This window comes from Cetorhinus maximus, chromosome 23, assembly GCF_964194155.1.
Source record: "Cetorhinus maximus chromosome 23, sCetMax3.hap1.1, whole genome shotgun sequence".
Lineage (NCBI taxonomy): Eukaryota > Metazoa > Chordata > Chondrichthyes > Lamniformes > Cetorhinidae > Cetorhinus > Cetorhinus maximus.
In genome coordinates this window covers 34,109,557-34,132,507 of record NC_135901.1, presented here as the reverse complement: position 1 = coordinate 34,132,507, position 22,951 = coordinate 34,109,557, and the positions used below count along the sequence as shown (strand labels likewise).

Genomic DNA, 22,951 nt, shown 5'->3' with positions numbered 1-22,951 from the left:
GGTTGTAGGGACAAGCAAGCAGTGATAGGAGCAGATAATCAAAAGATGTCACAGACAAAAGGAACAAAGAGGTGTTGAAGGTGGTGATATTATCTAAGAAAAGTGCTAATTAAGAATGGATGGCAGGACACTCAAGGTACAGCTCTAGTGGGGGTGGGGTGGAAAGATTGACAGGGCATTACAGGTATAGATGTAAAAATAATGGAAATTGGTGGGAAAAGAAAAATCTATATAAATTATTGGAAAAAACAAAAGGGAGGGGGAAGAAACAGAAAGTGGGGTGGGGATGGGGGAGGGAGTTCAAGATCTAAAGTTGTTGAATTCAATATTCAGTCCGGAAGGCTGTAAAGTGCCTAGTCGGAAGATGAGGTGCTGCTGTTCCTCCAGTTTGCGTTGGGCTTCACTGGAACAGTGCAGCAAGCCAAGGACAGACATGTGGGCAAGAGAGCAGGGTGGAGTGTTAAAATGGCAAGCGACAGGGAGGTTTCTCTGCACACCCCCCTCCCCCCGGACACCTTAAACCAGCTTATATTTCACCCCTCACCTAACTTTACTCAGTTCTGCTGAAGGGTCATGAGGACTCGAAATGTCAACTCTTTTCTTCTCCGCCGATGCTGCCAGACCTGCTGAGTTTTTCCAGGTAATTCTGTTTTTGGCTTCGTAAACATGTTGTGTAATCCTCAAACCCCGAAAAAGAACTTCCCTGTACCGGGAGGGACCGTCCCCCCGTTTGGTCCGAGCGAGGCCGCAGCTTTCTCCCAGTTACAGACCCGGGTTAACGGCCGCCATCTCTATTGGGGGCAATGTGCAGCAGGGCGCATGGGCCGCCATCTTTGTAGGGACAATGTTTTTGGAATCTTTTCAATGACAATGGGAACAACTTGTCCATCAAACTGCTTCACACTATGAGTTACAATGTCTTTTTGATGAGGCAGAACAACGATATATGTCCAAGTCAGTGACAATAATTTGTATTTATATTGTGCCTTTAACATAATAAAACTTGTCAAAGTATTTTACAGAAATGTTACAAAGCAAGGTTTGACACAGCCACAAAAGGAGATATTAGGACAGGTGACCAAAAGCTTGGTCAAAGAGGTAGGTTTTAAGGACTATCTTAAAAGAGCAAAGAGAGGTGGAGAGGTTTAAGGAGGAAATTCCAGAGCTTGTGGCCTAGGCAAATGAAAGAACAGTTACCAATGGTGGAGTGATTAAAATCAGGAATGCTCAAGAGGCTGGAATTAGATGAGTGTAGAGACCTCGGAGGAGTGTGCAGCTGGAGTAGGTTACAGAGATGGATAATCGCAACCGTGAAGAAAAACAAGGATATCTTGTAATTCTGGTGTTTCTTAAAGTGAAATCTTTGTAGGTCAGTGAGCACAGCGGGGATGGGTAAACAAGAAGTGGTGCGAGTAAGCACATGGGCAGCAGAGTTTTGGATGATCTCAAGATTACAGAGAGGTTGAATGTGGGCGGCCGACCGGGAGTGCATTGGGGTAGTTAAGTCTGGAGGTAACAAAGGAATGGATGAGAGTTTCAGCAGCAGATGAGCTGATACTGGGGTATTGAGTGGTGTTACTGAGCTGGAAATAGGCGGTCTTGGTGATGATGTGGATATGTGGTTAGAAGCTCATCTTGGGGTGAAATATTTCACCATGGTTGTGAACAGTCTGGTTCAGCCTCAGAGAATTGCCAGGGAGATGGATGGCATTGATGATTAGGGAGTGGAGTTTGTAGTGGGGGCTGAAGACAATGGCTTCAGTCTTTCCAATATTTAAATGGAGGAAGTTTCTGTCCATCCAGTACTGGATGTCAGACAAGTCAGGATGGTGTGTGACTTGGAGGGCAACTTGGAATTGATGGTGTTCACATACACCTGCTACCCTGGTCCTTCTAGGTGGTAGAGGTTGAGGGTTTGGGAGATTCTGTCAGAGTTCTGGTTGCGTTGTAGATATATGAAATGTTTCTCCTTAATCCTTTGCCTCTCCTAGATCTCTCTCTCCTTCCTCTCTCATAGATGCCAGAGTCTTGTGTAGGCCCAAACCGGGTGGCAGGTTCCCTTCCCTGAAGGACATGAGTGAACCAGTTGGGTTTTTATGACAATCCAGCACTTTTCATGGTCACTTTTTCCTCGTGCCGGCCCCACAAATTCCCAGATTCATTCGGCTCAATTTCACAACCTGCCCTTGTGTTTTTGTGGGTTCTCTCTCACTCCCTTTTTTCTGTTTTAAATCAATTTCACAGGGTATTAGAAGGGGATGATTTGCAGTCGGGAAACTGAAAGCAACCATCACATCGGGATCTGACGGAGTCGCCCAATTTATTGTAACCTAAATATCATCGGATTTTGAACATGGAAGGAAAAGGCACCATTCACAGTGGGGAGAAACCGGACACGTGTCCTGCGTGTGGATGAGGCTTTGGTCATCTGATCTGTCAAAACATAGATGTGATCACAACGGGGACAAACCACAGAAGTGTGAAGGCTGAGGGAAGGGATTCAGATCCCCCTCTGAGCTGGAAACTCACCAGCGCAGTCAGACTGGGGAGAGACCATTTACCTGCTCCACCTGTGGGAAGGGGTTCATTCAGTTATCCCACCTGCTGACACACCAGCGAGTTCACATTGGGGAGAGACCTATTAAATATCCAGACTGTGGGAAGTGCTATAAAAGTTTTGGGGATCTGACGTCCCATCAACGTCTTCACACTGACGAGAGACCGTTCAGGTGCTCTCACTGTGGGACTGGGTTCAGGCAATCTTCTGACCTTAACGTACACCACCGAATTCACACTGGAGAGAGGCCGTTCACCTGTTCGCAGTGTGGAAACAGATTCACTCAGTTAACCAATCTGCGGACACACCAGCGAGTTCACACTGAGGAGAGGCCATTCACCTGTTCAGAGTGTGGGAAAAGATTCAGGTCTTCATGTACCTCAATGTACACCAGCAAGTTCACACAGGAGAGAGACTGTTCACCTGCTCTGAGTGTGGGAGGAAATTCACTCAGTTATTCCACCAGCTGAAGCACCAGCGAGTTCACGGTGAGGAGAGGCCATTCACCTGCCCCGAGTGTGGGAAGGGATTCACTCGGTGATCCCACCTGCTCAGGTACCAGCGAATTTACAAGTGACTGCAGGGGTTGGATTCTGCTGTTATTGCTGCTGTTAATCACATCCAGGACCGAACCATGTTCATTTTGACAGTTGTGGTTCTTTTCTGCTAGTGTTAATAATCCCTGTAACTGGACTGGAGTTTAATATCCTGATCCATAGCTGATTGTGTTCTTGGGGCTGCAGTGTCCCTTTAAGAACCGCTGTCTCTGATCTTCCCCCACAATTCAGGAACTCTCATCAGAAATTAGTTTACAACAAGATTCTGAACTTTTACTTCAATCCCAAATTGATCTTTGGTACAAACTCTATAATTCATTGTCTAAGAGGTTCTGATCGAGTGGATACAAAGAGAATGTTTCCTCTTGTAGGGAAGAACATAACTAGGGACCATCGATATAAGATAGTCACCAAGAAATCCAATAGGGAATTCAGAAGAAACTTTTTCACCCAAGGAGTGGTGAGAAAGTGGAACTCGCTACCACTGGAAGTGATCAAAGTGAATCATATGGCTTGTTTAGTTGAAGAACGTGCAACGCATGTATGTGTTCTTTTTTTATGCAAAAGACAGGGCCCTGTGTGTGAATATATGCAGCTTCTAGCACATGTAAGTGAGCCACAGTGTGAGCCCAACTGATCATCTTAAAACGGTTGTTAGTGTAATTCTTAGCACAGTCAGGATTGTTTAGTAAGTCTGTATGACCCTTCTTCAGAGCTAAAGAGAGGTGGAAATATGATAAAATTTATACTGTTCAAGGAGGGTGAAGCTGGATAGAAGGTCAGCAATAATAGGAGATGGCTAAGGAGAGATTGACAAAGATGTCATGGACAAAAGGGAGTGTTAATGGTAGTGGTGCAGGCCTCCAGACCCGAATTAGAAATTCCTGGTGTAGTGTTCACTCCAAACCGGCAACAGCTGCAGCTTCTTCAGATCTCAGGCCTGGGGTAATGGCTGCCACCTTTATAGGGAGCGATGTGCAGCAGGGCACATGCGCGGTCATCCTGGTCTAGGAAGCAGGAGGAGAGAATGTTGTGAATTTCTATCCTGGACTGACAGAGATGGATTTTGGAAACTCCTTTTACAGGGGGTTAGAAGGAGAGGATTTACACACGGCAAACTCAAACCAAGAGTAATGTTTGTCTCTTCTCAATTTCTGTCCTGGACTGACAGTAATGTCTTTTGTACACTATTTTGCAGGAAATTACAATAGGATTCTCAGATGGGAAACTCGCACCAAACATCACATCAAAGTGGGACAGAATCATCATTCCATCAGGACCTGGATTTTATCAGCCTCCGAGTGTAAGTGTTGAGTTCCAGGTCATTACCACTCACTGTGTAAAATTTCTTCTCACATGCCCCCTGTAGGTCTTGCACCAAATCTTAAATCTGTGCCTTGTAATCCTTTTACTATTAGCTATTGCAAATGGCTTTTCTTTATCCACCTTTATCCACCTTATCTAAACACCTCTATCAAATCTCCCTTCAACCTACTTGGCATCCCCAGTTTCTCCAACCTCAGTGTCAGGAGTGTATACCATCTACAAGATGCACTGCAGCAACACGCCAAGGCTCCTTGGGCAGCACCTTCCAAACCCGTGACCTTTAACACCGAGAAGGACAAGGGCAGCAGACGCATGGGAACGCCGCCACCTGCAAGTTCCCCTCCAAGTCACACACCATCCTGACTGGGAACTATATCGCCATGTGTCCCGGAGGGGAACTTGGAGGTGATGATGTTCACATACACCTGCAACCTTGGTCCTGCTAAGTGGTGGAAGTTGAGGGTTCAGGCGATTCTGTCGGAGTTCTGGTCAAGCTGTAGATATATAAAATTTCTAGACTTTCTCTCTCTCTCTCTCTGTGGACCATAGTCCTGTGTAGGCCCAGACCGGGTGGCAGGTTCCCTTCCCCGATGGACATCAGTGAACCAGTTGGGTTTTTATGACAATCCAGCAGTTTTCATGGTCACTTTTTCCCAGTGCTGGCTCCACAAATTCCCAGATTCATGCAACTCAATTTCACAACCTGCCTTTGTGTTTTTGTGGGTTCTCTCTCACTCCCTTTTTTCTGTTTTAAATCAATTTCACAGGGTATTAGAAGAGGAGGATTTGCAGTTGGGAAACTGAAACCAAACATCACATCGGGATCTGAGAGTCTTTGGGTTCATCGGGACCTGAAGATCATTGGCCTTTGAACATGGAAGTAGAAAGCACCGTTCACACTGGGAGGAAACTGTGGAAATGTGGGGACTGTGGGAGGGGATTCAGTTACCCATCCCAGCTGGAAACTCATCGGCGCAGTCACACTGGGGAGAGACTGTTCACCTGCTCCGAGTGTGGGAAGGGATTCACTCGGTCATCCCACCTGCGAACACACCAGCGAGTTCACACTGGGGAGAGGCCATTCACCTGTTCCAAATGTGGGAGGGGATTTACTGATTTATCTCACCTGCTGAGACACCAGCGTGTTCACACTGATGAGAGACCTTTTAAATGCACAGAATGTGGGAAGTGTTTTAAAAGTTCTCAGGAACTGATGTCCCATCAACGTGTTCACACTGATGAGAGACCGTTCAGATGCTCTCACTGCGGGACTGGGTTCAAGACCTCATATTACCTCATTGTGCATCGGCGCAGTCACAATGGGGAGAGACCGTTCATCTGCTCCAAGTGTGGGATGGCATTCACCCAGTCTTCCAGCCTTGTGACACACCAGCGAGTTCACACTGGGGAGAGACCATTCGCCTGCTCCGAGTGTGGGAAGGGATTCAGTCAGTTATCTACCCTGCAGAAACACCTGCGAGTTCACACCGGGGAGAAGCCATTCTCCTGCTCCGAGTGTGGGACGCGATTCAGTAGTTCAACCACCCTGCTGATACACCAGCGACTTCACACTGACGAGAGACCTTTTCAATGCCCAGACTGCGGGAAGTGCTTTAAACGGTCCCAGGACCTGATGCGCCATCAACGTGTTCACACTGACGAGAGACCGTTCAGGTGCTCTCACTGTGGGACTGGGTTCAGACGATCATCTGACCTCAATGAACATCAACGCACTCACACTGGGGAGAGGCCGTTCAGCTGCTCCGAGTGTGGGAAGAGATTCACTCAGTCATCCCACCTGCGGAGACACCAGCGAGTTCACAAGTAACAACAGTCATTCGATTTTGCTGTTAATCACATCCAGGACTGAACTATGTTCAGTGGGGTCTCTTTCTGCTGATGTTAATAAACTCCAGCCCAGTTATAGGGGCTATCATTCTGAGAAAAATGTAAAAAAAAAAAATCAGCTTTGTGTTAAATACTGTGTCAAATCTTTTCAATATATACCGAATAGAAATTGGGTGACCAAAGGTGTTGTCTTCGGTCACCACCACTATCCTGTTCTCTAACTACCAAATACAAGTCAGTTACTTTTGAATGGCTCTCCCTCTCCCCTGTCTCCTCCATCCTCACCTCCAACAACAAGTGTGAGGAGCTCATGGAGCTTCTTTGTCACTGAGGTTGAGACAATCCGATCAGCTGCCTCTGCTGCTTCCCTCCCTTCCACTAGCCCACCGAGACAAACTGTCTCTAAAGTTTCCCCATGACCAATCCCTGAACTCACATCTTTCTCCAGTTTTCTATCTCCCTTCATACCCTCTCAGTGCTCAACTTGTCCATCAGACCCTTGAATTTATGCTCACTTATCTGCTGACCATCCAACGTCTCCATGTTAGCTGGTATTGTTAATAGCTCTCTCTCTGTCCTTTGGTACTGTCCCTCTTGTAGGGGGTGGTGGTGTGTTTCAGCTTCACCTCTGACTTCTGAGCAGTCCAAATCACTCCCTGGGTTCTAGACCTTGGACTTATTTGGGGGTTGTGACAAAGTGCAGCAGACAACTGGTTTTGGTGCAAGAAAAAAAAACTGGGTATATTGAAGTCACAAATTAACTTATAGCATTAGGATTACACTGAGATTATACAGACCTACAAAGTACACTTAGTTAAGAATGGAGAACACACGGCATAACAAGGGAAAATCAAGCTACAAATCCGCTTACCCTTATCCCACCCCCAAAGCCTAACTAAATTGAACTAGGAGAGGTCAGGGATCATGCTCACCAACCAGGGTTCCTTGACAGTTTGAAATCCAGCCAGGTATCCCGGTTGCAGTTTTGGGGTACGCTCTTTGTGTCCTCTGGGGCCTGCCGTCCCCACGTGGTCCTGGTCTGTGGAATCTGCGAAGGTTCTTCAGTTGGGTGGAGGGCGCGGCTGTGGGTGGTGAATCTTCGTGGAGGGCTGCGGTTGCGGCCTTGTTGTCTTCGGTTGAGCCTGCCACCCCGTGCCCCTCGCCATGATGTTGCCTACGGGCCTGCAAGCCTACAGATCTCCTTCCTCCGATTGGCTCAGCTACCTCTCCCTGCTTAAATTCTGCTTCAAACGCTCCAAAACTGCTCACGCGCCCCCCCCCCCCCCACCCCCACCTTCGTAACTGGTGGCCCAGTTATACTGTTTTTCAAATTTCTTATCTCAATCCAAATCAAGGTTAGTTCTTTGTCTGATTTTGGTGGGCTTTTTCAGGTGATTGTTGTCTCGTTTTTAATGGGCCCGCATGATGTTTATCGTTGTCTTCCTGTCCCCGTAACTCGTCTTGAACTGAAAGTCATTGTACATGTGGAGTATTAATAGGTTCGCATAATTGCATCGATTGCTGCCTTCCTGCCTTAGTAGTTAGTAGCGATTACTTATGCAAGATTTTGATGGGCTTTAGTTTAGTGTAAGGTGAAGTCTTTCTCTGGGTTGATTGTTTTAAAGGGAAGGATGCGTAATCTGTCTCCTCCTTGTCTGGCTTCAGGCAACAATCCACACTGCACTCAACAAGCCGGGCATGTCCAGTAACAGGCATTCATGGGCCTAGCCTCCTGTCTGCAGGGTTCTACACTTAACTCAGCAGTTGGGTCCTCTGCCATAAAAGTCCAAAAGTCATATCCTTCTTGATGATATGAAAAATGTGGGAATTTTGAGAATCCTTCACTCTCACCTTTAAATCCACTGCGATCACCCATCCTAAAAAAAAAAGCTACTTTTGACCCAACCATCTTTGGAAACTACCACCCCATCTCCAACCTCCCTTTCCTCTCCAAAGTCCTTGCACTTGGTATCCCCCAAGGGTCTATCCTTGGCCCCTCCTATTTCTTATCTACATGCTGCCACTAGGTGACATCATCCAAAAGCACCGTGTTAGTTTTCACATGTACACTGACAACGTGCAGCTCTACCTCACCACCATCCCTCTCCATTCCCCCACTGTTACTAAATTATCAAACTGCTTATCCCACATCCAGTATTGGATGAGCAGAAATTTCCTCCAATTAAAAATTGGGAAGACCAAGGCCTTTGGTCACCACTACAAATTCCGTTCCCAAACTACTGAGTCCATCCCTCTCCCTCGGAACTGTCTGAGGCTGAACCACACTGTTCACAATCTTATTTGACCCCAAGATAAGTTTCTGACCACATATCCACATCATCACTAATACCAGATATTTCAATCTCCATAACGTCGTATGTCTCCAGACCACCCCAGCTCATCTGCTGCTCAAACCCTCATCCATGTCCGTGTTACCTTTAGACCTGATGATTCCAATACATTTCTGACCAGCTTCTCACATTCACCCCGTCCCCACACGGAAACGTGAGATCATCCAAAATTCTGCTGCCCCTGAGCTTTCTCATGCCAGGTCCTGTTTACCCATCAGCGCTGTGCTCTCTGACCTACATTGGCTCCTGTTCAAACAGTGCCTTAATTTTAAAGTTCATAGTCTTGTTTACAATTCCCTCCATGGCCTCGTCACTCCCGATCTCTGTAACCTCCAGTCACAGAACCCTCTGCGATATCTGTGCTCCTCTCATTCTGTCCTCTTGAACATCCCTGATTTTAATTACTGCACCATTGGTGGCCGTGCCTCGGTGTGAAGCTCTGAAATTCCCTCCCTAAACCTCTCCACCCCCTTCAGCTCTCTCTCCTGGTTTAAGATGTTGGTTAAAATCTGCCTCTCCAATCACGGTTTTGTCCATTTACCCTAATATCTCCATCTGTGACTCTGTGTCAATCTTTTTCTTTATGAAACTCCTCTGAAGCACCTTGGGACATTTTGTTACATTAAATGTGTTATATAAGTACAATTTGTTGCTGTTTCACAACGGCCAGTTTGTGTACAGTAAGATTCCACAAACAGCAATCAGGCGAGTGACTAATTAATCCATTTTTTTTGGTGCTGCACGAATGTTGGTCCCACTGCACCAGGGGAACTCCCCTGTGGACAGAATGTGGAGTAGTTGATATCTTCTGAGCTGAGAGTGGAGCCGATTGAGCTGTTGGGCCTGTAGTGTACCTTGAAGAACCGCTGTCTTCTCCCTACATCTAACCCATTAGAAATCCATGAAGTTTATGGATTCAAACGGAACAGTAAATTATTCTGTCTTCCTCAGCTCCACAGTGAGTGAAACAGGTGTCAACAAAATATAATTTTTTCCATTATGACTGGGCTACTGTATAGCAGGCTCGTGGGGGTTGTCTGTACAGTGTGTGTGTGACTAATTTAATTAGACTTACAACAGTCAGCCTGCAAGTTTTAAATCATCAAAGGGTTTAGGTATCAAAGCAGGCATTTTTGAAGTGGAGATGAACGAGCTAAGATGGGATACCAGTAGAACCTTGGTGAGGCCACAGCTGGAGTGCTGTTTGCAGTTCTGGTCGCCACATTATAGGAAGGATGTGATTGCAGAGGAGATTCACCAGGATGTTGCCTGGGATGAAACATTTAAGTTATGAAGAGAGGCTGGATAGACTTGGGTTGTTTTCGTTGGAGCAGAGAAGACTGAGGGGTGACCTGATTGAGGTGTACAAAATTATGAGGGGCATGGACAGGGTGGATAGGGAGCAACTGAAGGGTCAGTCACGAGGGGACACAAGTTCAAGGTGAGGGGCAGGAGGTTTAGGGGGGATGTGAGGAAAAACTTTTTTACCCAGAGGGTGGTGACGGTCTGGAATGCACTGCCTGGGAGGGTGGTGGAGGCGGGTTGCCTCACATCCTTTAACAAGTACTTGGATGAGCACTTGGCACGTCATAACATTCAAGGCTATGGGCCAAGTGCTGGTAGATGGGATTATGTAGGTAGGGCAGGTGTTTCTCACATGTTGGTGCAGAATCGATGGGCCGAAGGGCCTCTCCTGCACTGTGAGATTCTGTGGAAGTGGGAAATATGAAATAAAAACAGAAAACGCTAGAAAAGTTCAGCAGCACAGGGAGGAGGGAGAGTGTGGAGGACGGGGATTTACAGCTTTGGGGGAAGAAGATAGGAAGGAATGTTCCATAAAACTAGAATTGTCTGTCTGAATTTCTATCCTGTACCAACAGTGATTAATTCTGTAAACTCCTTTTACTGTTGTTAGGAAAAAGAGACAGTTTAGGTCAGTGATATGTGTATTTGGGTGTGTTAGGAATAAGGTATGCCTTTAGGTTTAAGTTTAATGCATTTTTTTCTTTTTGTGAGTTAAAAAGGTGAAACCTGGGATCTAGTTTCACATTAGTGTGGAGACAGCAGGCCTAAGGCTTTGTTTGTGTGCCTGCATGCTGATGAGATTTTATGACTTTTGAAGAGAAGTTAAAACAGACACAAGATAGAAAAGAACTGTGCTGTTGCCCTGCAAAAGGGGTCCAGGCAGAGGGACCCAGAGACAGAGGAAACCAGTAAAGCAATTTTCGTTCTGTTGAAGTCAGGATTCCAGAGAGGCTGGACAAGAGAGGGAACTGCAAGGAGCAGGTTCCAAAAACCATAGAATAAAGTCCCCCAAACCAGGGAGTAGAACAAGAAAGGTCTCAGGAGAACTGTTCAGCCAAAGGACAAGAGCAGGAACCTGGAAAAGGTCCTGTTAAGTGAAGTTAAGAGTGAGGATCAGAAAAAGACTCCAAGCTTAAAGGGAGAAAGCAGCAGGATGTAAATTTAAAGCAATATAGGCTTGCGAGAAGCCAGAAGATCCAAGGGGACAGCAAAAGATTTGTAACTCTTGACTATGGGCATGTGAAGCAGTGATGTTCTGTTGGTACAGTTGAACATTTGAGAGAGAGAGGACATGGAAGGCAAAACTTGAATGCACATTGTGATTCAGGGGAGAGGTGTACTGGAAGGAGAGTTTGAATCCCTGAAGGTGGACACTAGTGGAAAGTGTCGGAGAAAAAGCATCATTTGGGAGAAGATTCCAAAATCAGCTCTTTGAGGGTGGTGATTGGAAACCCTCGTGTGATAGACCAGTTGGCTCACAGTGTGACAAGAATCTGGGGTGGGCGGGGAGTTGATGAGAGATCCATAGCATCTTTTTGGGGTAGCATCTGTTACTTGGTTTCAGAGTCTGGTTTGCCTGACCACAGGTCACCTATTAGTTCACATGAACTGTGTACTTATTGTGAACATCAGCGTATAAGATAGCTTTTCAACTTGAGTTAGCCTCACAAATTTGTATATATCTGTAAAGACATTGTTGTGGATGAAGGAATATTGTAATATAGTTAATCTTTTCCTGTTTAATAAATGTTTTATTCTTTTGTTAAAAGTTCATCAGATGACTCCTGTGACTCTGTTCAGTAGCCACTCTCCACGTATCTAAACAAAAAAAGTTAGGATCTATCAATCTGGGTTCCACCCTGGGATTTGGCTTGTCCAGCAGTAACATCAGCTGGATAACGTCATAACGCAGTCTTTAGAGGGAACCGATTTGTAGACAGGAGCCACAATCTCAAAATCTTGGCCCGATTTTACAGCAGGAGTTCTGAAACAGAGGGCCTTGATTCCTGGTGAGGTCGAGGGCTGAGTAATTGGGGTTGTGAGCTCCAAGGCAGCAATGGCGGATTTGGAGCAGAGACTCAGCCCGGACAGTCCTGCCATTGGGTTCGAGGCTTCATGATTGGAGACATGTTGTTTACCACCTGGAGCCTCAGCTGGTTCTGAATTTCAAAGTGTAGGAGGAAATAGAACTACAAATGCCCCAAGGTTGCATTGCATTCCTCTCAATCATCCATAACGTCATTCACATCTTCCACTTCTTAGCTGCACTTCCTTCCAAACATTGCAAACTCGTCGTGCATCTTTCATCCTGATATTTCTCTCTGTGACATTATAATATGAAGCAGCACAACTAATGTGAATAAAGTCTGTGCTGAAAAAATGTGTTCACCCCCTCAGGGAACTGAACTACGTTGGCACACACAGAGGAACTAACACAAACATATACACCAAGAGTTACAAAGGCCTAAGGAGAGACAAACACCTAGAAAGCAAGGAAAGCAACTTGGCAATTTTTAAAAATTTATTCGTTCAAGGGATGTGAGTTTCGCTGACTTTGCTGCCCATCCCTAATTGCCCTTGAGAAGGTGATAGTGAGCTGCCTTCTTGAACCGCTGTAGCCCATAGTGCTGTTAGGGAGGGAGTTCCAGGATTTTGACTCAGTGATAATGAAAGAAGTCAATTGTTGTTGCATCTCAGCCTGCAAATTCAGTGAATTCTCGAAGATAAACGGAAATAGGAAATTCCTCAGTGTTTGGATGGTTTTTATTCCGTTTAACCATCAATTAATTCTTTAGGCACTTACTTAAAGTCAGGGGTGATGAGAAGTGTAATTGACAGGATTCAAACCCATGTGGGGAAGACCCTAAATCCGTTGCCTTAAGCACTCGGCCATGACAACTCGACATAGGGTTCATGTCACATCATACAATGGATACAGAGGGTTGCAGAGAAAAGGGCATTCAATCCATCCAGTCCGTGCCATTACCCCACCTTTTCCCAGTCACCCTGTCATTTATACTGCTTCTCCTCATTCTTCCCATCAAAATGAAACACTGCACAGCTCAGCTGCCCCTTTCCCACACAAGAAATTAATATGATCATGCACAGGTTAATGCTGTTGGTATAAAATCAAAGATAGCTGCAGTAGAAAAGGAGGCTATTCAGCCTGTCCTGTCCCTGCCAGCTCTCTGGAAGATCAGCTAACTAATTCCACAGCCCCGTCTTTTCTGCACAGAAATTTATATTTCTCTTGCCTCTCCTTGTCCTTCCTGTTGAATGGAAAGACTTCATACAAACCGCTGCATTCACACTCAGCTCGCACTTGTTCAATCAAAGGGACTTCCCCAATTGGTTCAAAGGAAAATCGTCGGAAACTTTAGCAGTGGTGGGATTCAGCAGATGATAAAATATAATCTTAAGAATTCCATCGCAATGTAGAATCTTTCTTTCTATATCTCTGAACATTTCATTGTCTGTTTAATGCAGATTCAGCAGCTGAGTGAATAAATTTCAACTCGGATCCCTGACGAAGCAGGAACAAAGCATCCCATTTCTATCAGGTCATCTCTCAGCCTTCTCTTTTCCAGAGGAAAGAGTTTCAGGTTGTTCAGCCTTTCCTGGTGATAATAACCTATCCGTCCCTGGAACATTTGTGATCGAACTTTTATTTTCCTGTTCCTTGTAACACTTGATAGCAGTAGAAAGAGTTCCAAATGAGACCCCAGTGAGTTCACATTTAACCGTAGGGATTTGTTCTGTTAATTACACACAGGACAAGTCTACTGTACGGAGCCACTTTGGTTTCTGGATCAATTGATTTAACATTTTTACACCTTGGCCCTTGGGGTCTAATCGTAATCGGATCATAAAACATCATTTTCCATTCAACAATATATCTTTTCAATGGCGGGGTTCTTCCCAGCATCTACAGCGAAACAGAATATGCCCTATATTCACAACAAGAGCCGGTTATGCAGGCGCAGTGGTGGCTTTTGAATGGGGCATGCGCCGTGTGTGCAGCAGCAACTTGACGCAGGTAATCCTGATTCCGCAAAAGGTGAAGAAACAGCCGATTGTGGAAAGGATAATGAAGCCGGGTTTCCATTGCCAGGTCCGGGGTGACGGCTGCAATGTGCAGCAGGGCGCATGCGCGGTCATCCTGGTCCAGGTAGCAGGAGGAGACAATGTTGCGAATTTCTAACCGGAACTGACAGAGATGGATTTTGGAAACTCCTTTTACAGGGGGTTAGAAGAGGAGGATTGACACACAGCAAACTCAGACCAAAAGAAATGTTTGTCTCTTCTCGATTTCTATCCTCAACTCAGGGCTCAGTATTAGGTCCCCTCCTTTTTGTGGTAAAAATTAATGATTTGATCCGAAATGTAAGGGGCATGTCAAAAAGTTTGCAGGCGACACAAAAATTAGCTGAGCAGTTGTTCACGAGGAGGATAGCTTTAGACTGCAGGAAGATATCAATGGACTAGTCAGGTGGGCAGAAAAGCCGCAAATGGAACTCAACCCAAAGACGTGTGAGATGATGCTTTTGCGGAGGTCAAACAAGGCAAAGGATTATATAATAAGTGGGAGGATATTGAGCTCTGTAGAGGAAATTAGAGACCTTGGAGTGTATGTCCACAGATCCCAAAGGTAGCAGGAGAGGTCGATAAGGTGGTTAAGAAGGCACATGGAATCCTTTCATTTAATTGCCAAGGCATAGAATATGAGAGCAGGTAGGTTATGTTAGAACTAAATAAAAAATTACCTAGGCCACAGCTTGAGAATTGTTTGCAGTTCTGGCCACCTCATTAATGCAATTACATCCTTTCTAAAGACAGGGTACAGAGGAGCTTTATGAGGATGTTGCCAAGACTGGATGGTTGTAGCTATGAGGAAAGAATGGATAGGCTGGGGTTATTCTCCTTGGCACAGAGGAGGCTAAGGAGAGATTTGATTGAGATGTACAAAATTGAGAGGGTCCTGGATAGATTGGATGGGAAGGGCCTATTTACCTTAGCAGAGAGAACAGAGACTAGTGGACATAGACTTAAAGTGATTGGTAGAAAGAGTAGAGGGGAGATGAGAAAAAAAATCTTTCACCCAGAGGGTTATAGGGATCTGGAATTCAGTGCGTGAAAGGATAGTTGGGACAGAAACCCTCAACTTGTTTAAAAGGTGTCTGGATGTGCACCTGAAGTGCCGTCACCTGCAGGGCTATGGACCAAATGCTGGAAAATGGGATTCAGTTGGGTGGCTCGTTTTTCAGTCGGTGCAGACACAATTCTTTCTGTGCTGTAAATTTTCTATAATTCACTGGGAACTCTCCCCGTATCCACTCCCCATTCACTGGGAACTCTCCCCATGTCCACTCCCCATTCACTGGGAACTCTCCACGTGTCCACTCCCCATTCACTGGGAACTCTCCCCAGTCACTGGGAACTCCACCCATGCCCACTCCCCATTTACTGGGAACTCTCCCCGTGTCCACTCCCCATTCACTGGGAACTCTCCCCGTGTCCACTCCCCATTCACTGGGAACTCTCCCCGTGTCCACTCCCCATTCACTGGGAACTCTCCCCGTGTCCACTCCCCATTTACTGGGAACTACCCGCATGCCCGCTTCCCATTTACTGGGAACTCTCCCCATGTTCTCTCCCCATTCACTGGGAATTCTCCCCATGTCCACTCCCCATTCACTGGGAACTCTCCCCAGTCACAGGGAACTCTCCCCATGTCCACTCCCCATTCACTGGGAACTCTCCTCGTGTCCACTCCCCATTCACTGGGAACTCTCCCCATGTTCTCTCCCCATTCACTGGGAACTCTCCCCGCGTCCACTCCCCATTCACTGGGAACTCTCCCCATGTTCACTCCACAGTCACTGGGAACTCTCCCCAAGTCCACTCCCCATTCACTGGGAACTCTCCCCATGTCCACTCCCCATTCACTGGGAACTCTCCCCATGTTCACTCCCCATTCACTGGGAACTCTCCCCATGTGGAGTTTGAAAAGTCAATCATGGGCTATTTAAAAACTGTTATCATTTATTTACAATCAAATATATTTTAATTTAAGTGGATATCCTTTAAACATATTATTATAAACTATTTTTCTGTGTATGAAAAATAATACATTGATTCATGATTACACATTGAGAGTTCATACGTCATGAATAAATACTGCCTCCATCCAGAGGAGCTTGTTGTATCAGGACTCACTGCGCAGTATGTAATATATTGAATGTCTCTATCCAGTGGTTTATGTAATATATCACTGTCTCTATCCATTTCATGTCTCTTTTCAGTGCAGTGTGTAATATATGGACTGTCTCTATTCAGTGGATTGTGCAATAGGCAACTTTCTCTACCCAGTTCAGTGTGATATACATTCACTCTTTCCAGTACCATGTGTAAAATATTGACTGTCTCTATCTACTGCTGTGTGTTATATACTGACCGAGTCTATCCAGAGTGGTGTGTTAAGTACTGATTGTCTCTACCCAGTGTGGTGTGTTATATACTGACTCTCTCTATCCAGTGTGGTGTGTTATGTACTGATTGTCTCTACCCAGTGTGGTGTGTTATACACTGACTGTCTCTATCCAGGGTTGTTTGTTTTACACACTCTGTAGGCAGCACTGTGTTGTGTTTAATAGATGTCACTATCCAGTGCAGTGTGTTATATAATGACTGTCTCTATCCAATGTGGTGTGTTATATACTGACTGTCTCTATCCAGTGTAGTGTGTTATATAATGACTGTCTCTATCCAATGTGGTGTGTTATATACTGACTGTCTCTATCCAGTGTAGTGTGTTATAAACTGACTGTCTCTATCCAGTGTGGTGTGTTATACACTGACTATCTCTATCCAGTGCGGTGTGTTATATGCTGCTTGTCTTTGTCCAGTGTGATGTGTTATACACTGACTGTCTCTCAAGTGGGATATCTTGTATCCCGATCATCTCCCAGTGTTGCCGTGTGTAGCATCCTTCCTACTGCTCCTCGTCATTCCACCAGATGTGATCATGTACCCCGTAGATTCTCCTTGTCTCTTCCCTCTCAGCCAGCAGATTTCTCTCCAGACCGATGATCTGTGCAGCGAGTTTTCTCTGTTCACTGGCCTTTCTTTTCTCCTGCTCCTTCTGGCTGCGAAGCCAGGCTGGAATGGGGATGGACACTTCCAGTTGACTAACATCCCCAGGATAATATGCCCCAGGCTTCACTGCCGGGATGGTCCGGCTCCACTGGGCGGGACTGACGGTTGGCATCTTCTTTGCTTCCGCTTGCCACCTTCGGACTTCCGGAAGCTTCTTGACAGGGGCACTGGTTTCTCTCTCCTCTGGAAGTTTGGAATCTGACTCCCGCCCCCTCAGGATCTCCTGGAACTTGTCGTAAGCAAGGCGGGCGAGGATCCCGACATTGCGCAATGTCTCCGGGATTACACTCCAGGCTCCATTTGGGGGGCGTGTCTTGGGATCGCCCTGTGCTGTGGCACCATGGGATTTTTCCACGGATGCACTCTGGACTCCATCTTGGGAACGGTTGTTGGAATTGCCCTGTGCCCTGACTGATGGACATGACTGCTCCTTTTTCTTGCCCAGCCTGTGAAGGATCTGCACTGACTCCAGCATCTGTCGGCTCAGGTGGGAGTGGGGCCTCTTCGTCAGGCTTTCCTCCGATGGCCACTCACAATCCTCTGGTATCTTCCTCTTCCTCCTGCACCCTCCAACCTCCTTGGTGCCCGCCTCACCCTCCACCTTGCACTTCTTGGGTGGTTCAGGGGTAAGGGTTCCCTCGAGACCCCTGGCTGCATTGGACTTCCACTGGCCTTCTCTGGCCCTCTTGGTCTGAGACCCCTTTGGCGCCACCTCTGAGCTGCCAGTCCTGGGCGAGACTCCACTGACCTTTACGGTGGTCACATTGCATTGGGTCACCCTCGGGCTGCAGTTGGCCGCACCTCCTTTCACCCTCTGAGGGTGGCCATTTTCTGATAGGCATCCCCTTCTCCTGCCTCGTTCCATTGTGTTGCCCCCCTCATCCCCTCTGTCACCCTCAGCTTGAGCGCTGTCCTTCTCCCATCCTGCCCGTCTAGACAGTGCCACCATTGTCTGGCTCTGCAGCTGGGTCCCAGGCTGGCATACAGAGGTGTATAAGGAGGATTGGCCATGGACACTGGGCAACGGTGTGGCCTCCTTGCATGAGTACGGTGGCTGTACCCAGCTGCTGAACAAATTCAGACCGGCAATGTGCATCGTTTCTGAGTGGCAGGTTTGGATATTGGCCGCAGAGCTGAGAGTCACAGAGCCTCTGGTTGAGCTGAGGGTCTTAGGGCCTTTGATATTCACCGATTGCCTGGTGCGGATAGGATCTGAGAAAAAGAGAATTAGACACATCAGCACACTTGAAAATTGAGTGAGTGCTGCACTGTCAGAGGATCAGTATTGAGGGAGTGCCGCACTGTCAGAGGGTCAGTGCTGAGGGAGTGCTGCACTGTCAGAGGGTCAGTGCTAAGGGAGTGCTGCACTGTCATAGGATCAGTACTGAGGGAACATGCATTGTTGGAGGGTCAGTACTGAGGGAGCAACACATTGTTGGAGGGTCACTGCTGAGGAAGCGCCGCATTGTCAGATGACAGTATTGAGGGAGCACCGTATTGTTGGAGGGCCAGTACTGAGGGAATAGTGTACTATCGGAGGGTCAGTACTGAGAGAACACCGTACTGTTGGAGGGTCAGTACTGAGGGAGCACTGCACTGTTAGATGGTCAGTACTGAGGGAGCACCGTATTGTTGGAAGGTCAGTACTGAGGGAGCACTGCACTGTTAGATGGTCAGTACTGAGGGAGCACTGTACTGTTGGAGGGTCAGGACTGAGGGAGCACCGCACTGTCAGAGGGTCAACACTGAGGGAATGTGCACTTTTAGAATGTCATTACTACGGGATATTGTGGCATTGGATGGGGGGATTGAGGAGCCTTACAATTTGGTGATGGGGGTGAGGAGTCCCACCATTTGTGGGTGATGAGGAGTCTCACAGTTTGTGGGGGTGGGTGTGGAGTCCCAGATTTAGGGGTGTGGAGGACTCCCACTGTTTGCGTGAGTTTTAAAGGGAGGGATTCTCTGGTTTTGAGGACGGTGGGATGGGTGTCAAAGTGACAGACAGTGAAGGGGTTTGGGTTCTGGCTGTTGGGTGTTCGAGGATGAAGGGAGGAGATGAGAGAGAGAAAGGGGCAGGACGATAGTGGGGTGAGTGAGAGCGGGAGGGATCCCCAGAACGGACCACCTCACCACTTGTAGCTGGAGTGTGGTTGAAGAGCAGAGTCTGATCCATCTTGTTAGTAGCTGGAGTCTGGTTGAAGAGCAGAGTCTGATCCATCTTGTTAGTAGCTGGAGTCTGGTTGAAGAGCAGAGTCTGATCCATCTTGTTAGTAGCTGGAGTCTGGTTGAAGAGCAGAGTCTGATCCATCTTGTTAGTAGCTGGAGTCTAGTTGAAGAGCAGAGTCTGATCCATCTTGTTAGTAGCTGGAGTCTGGTTGAAGAGCAGAGTCTGATCCATCTTCACATCAGAGAATATCTGATCGTCTGAGAGACCCCTCCAAAGTCTAAATATTTGTGGAAACCGTGGCAACACAGAGATTCCGTCGTGACCTCATAAAGCCATGTGGTGAAGTGGGAGGGGCTTCACTGTGACTCTGAGACTGTTGTGAGTGTGGGGTTAATGCAAGGGTCACTGTCCAATTGATACAGACCCAACCACCCAAGATGCAATGGAAGTTTAACAGAACTTCTCTGCATTTCTCCTGAATTCCCGATTGGATTTCTTGGTGACTCTCTGATATTGATGGCCTCTAGTTCTGTTCTTCCCCACAAGAGGAAACATTCTCTCTGCATCCACTCGATCAAAACCTTTCATCACTTTAAAGAGCTCGATTAGGTCACCCCTCAGCCTTCTTTTATCGAGAGAATAAAGAGTCAGCCTGTCAATCCTTTCCTGATACGTATACACACACAGTTCTATTTATAATATGGTGACCAGAACTGCACACAATGCTCTCAGTGTGGCTCCAACTAAGGTTTAATAGAACTTCCCTACTTTTCAATTCTATCTTTCTAGAAATATAACTTCATTCTTGGTTAGTGTTTTATTCTGCCCTTGCTAACCTGTGGAGTAACTTCTGGTGCTTAACGTATTCACACTCTGAGACCCCTTCCCCAGTCCCTCACTGTCAATTATATTATTGCCCCCACCCCTACCAATGTTTTTTCGGTGCAGTGAAAGATTTTTCTCACCTGTCTTTATTCATTCAGACTCTCACTTTGTGAAAAGCAATGGTCCAAACACTGTCGCTGGGGGCATTGATCACCAAAATTCCCCATGTTCACTGATGTTGTTAATGGTTTTCTTTCTTCAGCTACTGTTTTCATCCCTTCAGTATGAAGAACATCCATTCACCACCATTCCCCGTTTCCTACCCTTTTCCCAACTTCCTCTCCACGCTGCCCCACTCCCTTTAAAACTGTGAGCTTTAATTTTATTGATAAACCTCCTGTCCAGCACCTTATCGAACATCTTTCATAATCCACCCACACAACATCCTCTATTTCCTTTCTCACTACACTGTGCTTAACCCCCAAATAACCCCTGCTCTCTGTTCTAATGAACATATTTCAGTAACAAATGTTGAAATGTTTGCTCCACACCCTTTCATCTGTTCAAAGCCACAAACAGAAAGGTCCAGTTTTCTCCTGGAGTTTGAGACAAATCAGCTTTCAGAATAATGCAGTTTCAGCCAATGCGGGAGATCCAGGCTCAGCCCCGTCCCTAATTCACTCCGATTGGTTGGAGGACCAGGCACTCCCACTCAGTCCTCCAGCCACACCCCGTCTGCCATCAATCAACCAGGCATTGAATCTCAATTGGTTAAACTCATATAAAAAAATTCTATTCATACGCCACATCAAAGACAGCTTGTCCTTTAATAGCCACTTTAATCAGCAAGAGGAGAACCAGAAACCAAAATGGGCCTTCAGACTGAACCTTGGCTTAACTTAGTTAGAAATCAAGAGAAACAAGGAAGAAATCCTGGGAGGCTTGTTATCTGTTGGTGTGAGACTGATGGAAGTGTTTTAACTGGAGGCCATAGGTGTGTTTGAAGATGATTTAAAATGGAATTTGTGAACTATGCAACGGTAAAGTGAGGGATCTAGAAAGCAGCAGACACTTATGTTGTTCTGGGAGAAGTGGGGCCTGGTTGTGTAGATTTCAGGTTTTACACAGCACACAGTCAGCCTGTGGTTTCACCCTGGATGAATAATCTCTGAGTGGTACCATTCACATCACTCGATGGGATTCACAGGAGCCACGTTGTCTGCTGGGAGAGAAATGGTTGTGTTACAGCGAATGAGAAGCAGCGCAGAGACCCACATAGAGACCCACACATACAAATTCTCTCTCTCCCATACATACACACGCACATACTGACATCCACACACACTAACACGGACATCCACTCCAAACATGCACCTGTACACGTACACACAAAAAGACACACGTACACAGACATCCCCCAAACACACACACGCACACACCCTCACTCACACAGATAAACTTACCCATACACACACATGGGGACACGTCCTGCCTTATCCTGTGGTCCAAACCAACCAACCTGATTAGCACTGGGGATGAAGTCTTGGCGCCTACAAGGACTGCGATGGTTGAAAACTTCAGGTAAGCATTACCCTCCGGTGACTGCAAGCAGTTCTGACCATCCAATTCTCTGAAAGCTAAATCAATATTGAACAACATCTAGGACAGAGGAAACAACAAAACATTAACATTGAGCAGTCCATTGCCATCCTGGGTAATCAGCCCCAGTGAGATGTCGTGTAAATTTCAGAACATCCTGGGATAATTACAGCCTCTAAATTCCACATGGAATTCTGGAGGATGCTAATTCCCCTCTGGGTGGATGGTCTGGTTGATGAAGAGAATTCTAAAACAGGTCACATGGAGAAAGAATATAATGTTGTTTTGACTCTGTATCCAATATTCCCCTGAGTTTGTTCATTGCTGCCCCAACGTCCTGGGACATGTTACACGATGTATAGCAGGTACTGTAGGTGTTGCTCATCTTCATAATTCACAACACTATTCCTGATGTTCGTGAGCTGTCTCGCTTTCTTTCCCATTAATTCCATTTGCTGATCTATCAGTAATGGACTTGCTGCCATCTCGAACAAAACTGTTTTCACCACTAACGCTCGCTGTTATTGAATAGTCTTCATGACATCATCGCACTGGGACTGGATGGCATCATAAGAGCCCATTGTTTCTTAATGACCCACATCAATAACAAGAGGAAATATTAATAAACCTGAGCATATTATCTAGGCTGACACTCCAGGGTGACATTGAGGGACTGCTGCACTGTCAGAGACAGCATCCTTCACTTGGAACTTGTGGAGGCTCTGGTCACAATCTTCCAATCCTCCTTATATCGTAGTGGTGTCAAAGGACTGACAGATTGTAAATGTTACACCCCTGTTCAAAAATACAGCAATTCCAGGACAATCAGCTTCACATCAGTGGTGGGGAAAGGTTGGAGACAATAATCCAGGAGAAAATCAATTGGCACTTGGAAAACTATGGATTATTATTTTTATTTTTCAATACTCATATCTTTCCTGGATCCCATGGTGCAGAGAGGCTCTCTGATAGATAGCATGAGCTGGAACTTGTCCATGAGAGTAACCAAAGGTATGAGAACTGAAATGATCTAGAATTAGAAAGGAGAAAAGATCCAAGAATGGAGCAGTCAGAAACAGGATATAAATTCATCTCTTATCCTGGAGAAATCAAGGACTCAACATACTGTGTGTTTGAAACAAAGCTGGTTTATTTAACAGACATCAAGACATTAAACTCCAGCCCAATTACAGGGATTATCAACATCAGTAGAAATAAACCCCAACAGTTAGAATGAACATGGTCTAGCTCTGGATGTGAT

The 22,951-nt window shown here is 46.2% G+C and overlaps 3 protein-coding genes across 9 annotated transcripts in view; 1 reads left to right on the top strand and 2 right to left on the bottom strand.

The window, feature by feature from the left end:
- Positions 1-22,951, top strand: part of LOC144697491 (uncharacterized) — a 1,380,819-nt gene that overhangs the window by 799,777 nt on the left and 558,091 nt on the right. For 3 of the 7 annotated variants that reach the window (XM_078569485.1, XM_078569489.1, XM_078569490.1), the window contains 2 exons: positions 4,313-4,417; positions 5,208-6,939. In XM_078569485.1, the coding sequence (XP_078425611.1) occupies positions 5,315-6,268 (954 nt within the window). In that variant the 5' untranslated portion in view covers positions 4,313-4,417; positions 5,208-5,314 and the 3' untranslated portion in view covers positions 6,269-6,939. Of the gene's footprint in view, positions 1-3,030; positions 3,722-4,312; positions 4,418-5,207; positions 6,940-22,951 lie in introns of those variants that run through there. The other 4 variants (XM_078569488.1, XM_078569486.1, XR_013580374.1 and 1 more) reach the window with 4 other exon arrangements.
- Positions 1-22,951, bottom strand: part of LOC144697517 (uncharacterized) — a 213,017-nt gene that overhangs the window by 16,107 nt on the left and 173,959 nt on the right. The window lies entirely within an intron of this gene.
- The window catches only part of LOC144697972 (uncharacterized), a 95,931-nt gene that overhangs the window by 26,253 nt on the left and 46,727 nt on the right, over positions 1-22,951 (bottom strand). The window contains exons 7-9 of the mRNA XM_078569924.1: positions 21,607-21,750; positions 19,230-19,425; positions 16,975-18,311 (exon numbers count right to left, since the gene is read on the bottom strand). Coding sequence (XP_078426050.1) covers positions 16,975-18,311; positions 19,230-19,425; positions 21,607-21,750 — 1,677 coding nt within the window. The remainder of the gene's footprint in view (positions 1-16,974; positions 18,312-19,229; positions 19,426-21,606; positions 21,751-22,951) is intronic.